The sequence below is a fragment of the Nanorana parkeri genome, unplaced genomic scaffold (genome assembly GCF_000935625.1).
Source record: "Nanorana parkeri isolate BGI_ZX_2015 unplaced genomic scaffold, ASM93562v1 scaffold1251, whole genome shotgun sequence".
NCBI lineage: Eukaryota > Metazoa > Chordata > Amphibia > Anura > Dicroglossidae > Nanorana > Nanorana parkeri.
Window position 1 is genome coordinate 296,132 of NW_017307519.1, and position 6,974 is coordinate 303,105.

Genomic DNA, 6,974 nt, shown 5'->3' on the forward strand with positions numbered 1-6,974 from the left:
GGGACCCTCTGCCAAGTTTACATTTTGGTTGGTGCCCATGCTGGTGAAAGCCACCCCTCTATCTGTCCTGGTGACCATTGAGACCAAAAATATGGGGAAATCCCTAAGTTGTCATGAGAGTAAGAGGTGACGGGAAAGCTTACAATGGGGACAACTGTCTAAGATGGGAATTCACACACTACGGGAGATTTTATCTTACTTCCTGTTGCATTTCCAAGACAGGAAGTGAAGGGAAATCTCAGCAACAGGACACAGTCAGCATGAAACCCTACTTTATCCAAAACTAATTAAAAAACCTTATTTTCCATGCCTATACTTTACTGCATGGAAGTACGGAGACACATCCAATAGAACCTCGAGTTTCCTTGGTTTCACCAAATGATAATTTTCAGTCCTGGACGGGAATTTCCAAAATCTCTTAAACGCTCTTTGGATTCGGCAGAAAAGTTTTCAATCTCGAGTCTGGAAGGAAGATAAAGAAGGTGTTAGGAGTTTATACTCGGGAACATATTGATGAAAGATGGCCAGCCTGGGCTATCCTGAGCGTCAATTTTACCCAAATTTGGAGATCCTTCAATGGCATTCGCTCTGTAGTCATGACATGGATCCATAGCGGATGGCCAAAGGGGCATGGGGACCTCCCAAACTAGGAAACAAACTCACTTGCAGGACATCAAAATTGCATTAAATGTAAATGGAGACTAACGAGAGGGATCAGACGCAGCGGAAACTCTATAGGAACCAATGGAGAATGCTAAAATTTAACAGTGGAGGTAATTTACAGAACAAGACTTGTGGGGCGGGGCTATTTATAAACATTGCCCAGAGTCATTTGCCATGCGAATCTTCGTTCTGTGTGAATATAGAAAAAAATGAACCTTCCTCAGGTCTAATGTAATGTAATAGCACATTGTGGCCACTAGATGGAGCAGATGAGCATAGGAAATAAAGAAAGGAGTTGAGAGTCCTCACTGGGTAGAATGTTGGACAACTGACTATGTTACACCAAGATACAAGACGCCATTTTCCTACAGCGGCTGACACGGCCTATAGCACGCACCTGATCTCCTGCAGGCTGGACGATGTTCGTATCAGCTCCACGATGTACCCGGCACTTCGGTCAGAAATGGCATTGCTGCTAAATTCTAGATACTTGAGGTTCCTGTTCTGGCTGAGCCGAGTGAATACCGGCATTTGTTCATCGATCAGATTGATGCCGCACAGCCTACGAAAAAGCAGAAACATCATATTTTATATACCTTAGGGGTTCCCACCATCCCTGTGCTGAGTTCCTGGGTCTGTACACCCGCTGTGCCCATTATGAGGAGCTCCCACCATCCCTGAGCTGAGTTCCCGGGTCTCTACACCCGCTGTGCCCATTATGAGGAGCTCCCACCATCCCTGAGCTGAGTTCCCGGGTCTCTACACCCGCTGTGCCCATTATGAGGAGCTCCCACCATCCCTGAGCTGAGTTCCCGGGTCTCTACACCCGCTGTGCCCATTATGAGGAGCTCCCACCATCCCTGAGCTGAGTTCCCGGGTCTCTACACCCGCTGTGCCCATTATGAGGAGCTCCCACCATCCCTGAGCTGAGTTCCCGGGTCTCTACACCCGCTGTGCCCATTATGAGGAGCTCCCACCATCCCTGAGCTGAGTTCCCGGGTCTCTACACCCGCTGTGCCCATTATGAGGAGCTCCCACCATCCCTGAGCTGAGTTCCCGGGTCTCTACACCCGCTGTGCCCATTATGAGGAGCTCCCACCATCCCTGAGCTGAGTTCCCGGGTCTCTACACCCGCTGTGCCCATTATGAGGAGCTCCCACCATCCCTGAGCTGAGTTCCCGGGTCTCTACACCCGCTGTGCCCATTATGAGGAGCTCCCACCATCCCTGAGCTGAGTTCCCGGGTCTCTACACCCGCTGTGCCCATTATGAGGAGCTCCCACCATCCCTGAGCTGAGTTCCCGGGTCTCTACACCCGCTGTGCCCATTATGAGGAGCTCCCACCATCCCTGAGCTGAGTTCCCGGGTCTCTACACCCGCTGTGCCCATTATGAGGAGCTCCCACCATCCCTGAGCTGAGTTCCCGGGTCTCTACACCCGCTGTGCCCATTATGAGGAGCTCCCACCATCCCTGAGCTGAGTTCCCGGGTCTCTACACCCGCTGTGCCCATTATGAGGAGCTCCCACCATCCCTGAGCTGAGTTCCCGGGTCTCTACACCCGCTGTGCCCATTATGAGGAGCTCCCACCATCCCTGAGCTGAGTTCCCGGGTCTCTACACCCGCTGTGCCCATTATGAGGAGCTCCCACCATCCCTGAGCTGAGTTCCCGGGTCTCTACACCCGCTGTGCCCATTATGAGGAGCTCCCACCATCCCTGAGCTGAGTTCCCGGGTCTCTACACCCGCTGTGCCCATTATGAGGAGCTCCCACCATCCCTGAGCTGAGTTCCCGGGTCTCTACACCCGCTGTGCCCATTATGAGGAGCTCCCACCATCCCTGAGCTGAGTTCCCGGGTCTCTACACCCGCTGTGCCCATTATGAGGAGCTCCCACCATCCCTGAGCTGAGTTCCCGGGTCTCTACACCCGCTGTGCCCATTATGAGGAGCTCCCACCATCCCTGAGCTGAGTTCCCGGGTCTCTACACCCGCTGTGCCCATTATGAGGAGCTCCCACCATCCCTGAGCTGAGTTCCCGGGTCTCTACACCCGCTGTGCCCATTATGAGGAGCTCCCACCATCCCTGAGCTGAGTTCCCGGGTCTCTACACCCGCTGTGCCCATTATGAGGAGCTCCCACCATCCCTGAGCTGAGTTCCCGGGTCTCTACACCCGCTGTGCCCATTATGAGGAGCTCCCACCATCCCTGAGCTGAGTTCCCGGGTCTCTACACCCGCTGTGCCCATTATGAGGAGCTCCCACCATCCCTGAGCTGAGTTCCCGGGTCTCTACACCCGCTGTGCCCATTATGAGGAGCTCCCACCATCCCTGAGCTGAGTTCCCGGGTCTCTACACCCGCTGTGCCCATTATGAGGAGCTCCCACCATCCCTGAGCTGAGTTCCCGGGTCTCTACACCCGCTGTGCCCATTATGAGGAGCTCCCACCATCCCTGAGCTGAGTTCCCGGGTCTCTACACCCGCTGTGCCCATTATGAGGAGCTCCCACCATCCCTGAGCTGAGTTCCCGGGTCTCTACACCCGCTGTGCCCATTATGAGGAGCTCCCACCATCCCTGAGCTGAGTTCCCGGGTCTCTACACCCGCTGTGCCCATTATGAGGAGCTCCCACCATCCCTGTGCTGAGTTCCCGGGTTCTGTACACCACTACTCAGGAAGTGAGAGCGCTATTGATGACTAGAGTGGTGTCCGGGGGGGACGTGCTGGACGTCTGGAGAGTCAGTCCGCTGCATTGTGTGTGATAGGAACGGTCCGGCTCTCCTACGTGCTGCCACCACAGAGTATTTTCGCCGTTGCTGCAGCACATAGCAGTTAAAAAAAGTCAAAGAGAACCATATACAGCTCTTGTTTCAGCCGAATTACAGGAACAAATCAGGAGGGTCCAGTTGGGCTTCAAGGAAGGATTTGCCGCTTTCCACTATGTTCCCCCCTCCCCCTACCCGTGCACTCACGTTATTCCCTCTACCCTGCACGTAGGACTGGACAGAGCTGCCACGAGGTCACCGAAGTGATCACCATCCAGTTTGTTTTCGGACACATCAAGTCTTCTCAGTGATTGGTTGTCACTTATTCCAGATGCCAACTGGGTGAGCGACCTATCGGAAAGTCTTGTGTATCTCAAACTGTAAAAGGAAAGGAAACCAGGAGGACAGTAAATATAATAGACCTAAAGGGACCAGACAAGAGAAGTCCATCTTTGGGGGTTACAGACCCTTTAAGGACTTTTTAGTGCAGACTCATTATACTCACAGCAATTCTTCCATCTTGCACGAAGAACTGGACAGAGCCGCCACCACATCGGCAAATTCGGGACCTTCGAGATCGTTGTAGGACAAATCCAACTTCCGTAGGGCCTGGTTATCGTTTATTACAGATGCCAGCTGGGGGCAGGAACTGTTTCTCAGACCCGTGCCCCTCAAACTGCAATAGAGAGGAACAATTAACCCGATGTGCTTGTTAAGAACTCAGCTAGAGTTATGGCTTGGTGCTGGTTTGGTGAACCGCCAACTGGTCCTGTTTGTCTCAAGGACTCCAGTAAAGAAGCCACCTGACCAACGTTCATATTTTAGCATTGTATGGGATGTAAAGTGCATGAAAGCTTCAAGTGGTGCAATGGGGCCACCTACAATCCATGGCAGAAGGTATGTGGACACCTTCCAACTTCTCTGAGTTCATGGCCACATAGCCAGCTCCAGAAAGACATGGTGTGACCAGTTTGGTGTGGAAGAACTCGAGTGGCCTACACAGAGCCCTGACCTCAACCCTACTGAACACATTTAGATGAAGTGTAACAAGAGTATGAGCAAGGTGTCGAGTGGCCTACACAGAGCCCGGACCTGAACTCTACTGAACACCTTTGGGATGAATTGGAACCAGATAGAGGTCCTCTTGTCCAACATGGTGTAACCAGTTTGGTGTGGTACAATTTGAGTGTCCTACACAGAGCCCTGACCTCAACCCTACTGAACACCTTTGGGATGAATTGGAACCAGATTGTGAGCCTGGTCTTCTTGTCCAACATGGTTTGACTAGATTGGTGTGGAAGTACTTGAGTGTCCTGCACAGAGTTCTGACCTCAATCCTACTGAACACCTTTGGGATGAAATGGAACCAGACTATGAGCTACGTTTTCTCACCCAACATGGCTTCATGAGTTTTGTGTGGGGAGCTTGAGTGGCCAACACAGAGCCCAGACCTCAACCCTACTGAGCACCTGTGGGAGGAACTGGAACCAGATTGTGAGCCAGGTCCTCTTGTCCAACATGGTTTGACCACTTTGCTGTGGAGGAATTTGAGTGTCCTGCACAGAGCCCTGACCTCAACCCTACAGAACACCTTTGGGATGGGTTGGAATGCCAACTGCTAGCCTGGTCTTCTCATCCAACGTCACTATCTGAACTCACAAATGTTCATTTGGTTGGATGGGTACAAATTCCAACAAAATCTTGTGGAAAGCCTTCTTTCCACCAGGAGGCTTCAAAGAGGAGTGGAGGCTTTGAAGAGGTGGACACCTTCTTGGTAATGCTCATGGTTCTGAGATGGGATGTCTAACAAGCTCGTATAGCTGTGATGGTCAAGTGTCCACCACATTTGGCCATATAGTCTATCCAGGGCCGGCCTTAGGGGTGTGCGAGCCGTGCGGCCGCACAGGGCGCCATGGCAACAAGGGCGCCGTGCGGCCGTCACAGCTCGTCCTGTGGGCGGCTTCTCTCCCCCTCACCGCTGGCCATCCGATAATTCTCGCACAGGGCACCTAAAGGCCTAAGGCCGGCCCTGAGTCTATCTATCTATCTATCTATCTATCTATCTATTTGTTTGTGTCTACTTACAATAGGCCAAGGTCTCAACACCGAAAACAATGACTACAATTGATTTAGAGAAGATGATAAAATATGCAACAAAAAAGCCTTCAAGCCAAGGCCCTCAAGGACATACGAGGAGGCTCTGTGACGGATCTTTATTGCAAATGTGAATCTTTTATATTTACCTCAGTTCCTCTATCTGGCAACGTGGACTGGACAGACTTGTGATCAAGTTGTGGAACTCATCACCAACAAGACAGTTGGAAGACAGGTCGAGTGCCCTCAGGGTCCGGTTGCTTGCGATTCCAGACGCCAGCTGGGAACAAGAGCCGCTCGTGAGGGCATTGTCACTCAAACTGCAACATCAAGGCAAAATAGATGGTTGGATGGAGTGGTGGCAAGACTTCAAATATTTGGTTGAGGAACAAAACATCATACATTAGGTCTCATTGGTCCTAACGAAGGCAAAAGTCAACCCTGGCCAAGTGCTGCCCATTGTGCCTGACACGGGAAAGAAAAGGCTCCATCCAAAAGAATTAACTCCCAAACACCAAATGCTAAGCCAAGCAAATGGCAACAATGTAGGTCCACATGGGGGCTTCATGTGCCAGTTGGAGGACTGTCAGGATACCGTGCACAGGTGCCCCACACCGCATGCAGGTATCTATACGGGAGGACCAAATACTCGACCACACCACACAAGGCTATGGCCAACATCCCCACCAATGCCCACCAGCAACATAAATTAGCCAAACTAATGGTAAACAGAATAACACATCAGGGCAAGTCAACCAGGGCAGAGCAGGGCCACAGGAGGGGAGCCACAGATCAAGAAAACCCCAGGGGGGAAAGGGGTCAGGAGTCAGAGTCCAAAGAGGCAACAGGCTACAGGACTCAGGTTAGGGCGACTTCCGGGAGGGATTAAATACTCTCCCAGGTAACACCATGCGGTGCTTAATTGCAGAGACACCTGCAGGTGAGCACGGGAACTGCGGGATCTGCTCCAGCTCCACGTTGCCACCTGGAGGTGTCCTGGTACCTGACAAGGACATTCCATGGTCTACCCAGGGTCAAACCTAGAAGACTTTCCAATGCCCTGTCCATCTACGTGGGTTATCTCAGGCTGTGGTAGACATTGGACGGTCGTATCTACAGTAGAGGAAGAGAGACTTCATGGCGGCATGCTTACAGCCCGGAAATGTGGTGGGAAGGTCTTAAAAAAAGTGGATTCCCCAGGTCTTGGAGGTACAAAAAGCCAATGAGCTTCAAGCAAGCACTTCAAATGTTAGTTGTGGTCACCCTGAGCATGCGTCACAGGATAGGATGCATTCATGGTGTGGAAAGGAAGTCCAGTCATGCATCTGTACCCGCTATAAACTGCTGGGTGAGGTAAGAAGTCCTCTAAATGAAGGGGGTGAGGTGCTTGCCCAAGGCAGGGTGAGAAGTTGTGCTGAGGGCGGCAAAAATTTGCAGCAAAAAAGACAACACGTACTTGA

General features: G+C 51.8%; 1 protein-coding gene across 1 annotated transcript; it reads right to left on the reverse strand.

The window, feature by feature from the left end:
• Nucleotides 1-371: 371 nt before the first annotated feature.
• LOC108797262 (protein NLRC3-like) lies at nt 372-5,870 on the reverse strand. Its single transcript, XM_018568833.1, has 5 exons — nt 5,664-5,870; nt 3,926-4,096; nt 3,628-3,798; nt 1,061-1,225; nt 372-462 (listed from the first exon to the last, which is right to left on the reverse strand). The coding sequence occupies exons 2-5, from the start codon at nt 3,937-3,939 to the stop codon at nt 372-374; spliced, it is 441 nt and encodes a 146-aa protein (XP_018424335.1). The 5' UTR covers nt 3,940-4,096; nt 5,664-5,870.
• Between the last annotated feature and the right edge of the window lie 1,104 nt (nt 5,871-6,974).

Excerpts from the sequence above, each read along its gene's own strand:
- LOC108797262 (XM_018568833.1), bottom strand. Across the intron at positions 1,226-3,627 it reads TGCAGGGTAGAGGGAATAAC|GCTGTGCGGCATCAATCTGA; the intron begins GTGAGTGCACGG and ends GCTTTTTCGTAG. Across the intron at positions 463-1,060 it reads TCCAGCCTGCAGGAGATCAG|ACTCGAGATTGAAAACTTTT; the intron begins GTGCGTGCTATA and ends TCTTCCTTCCAG.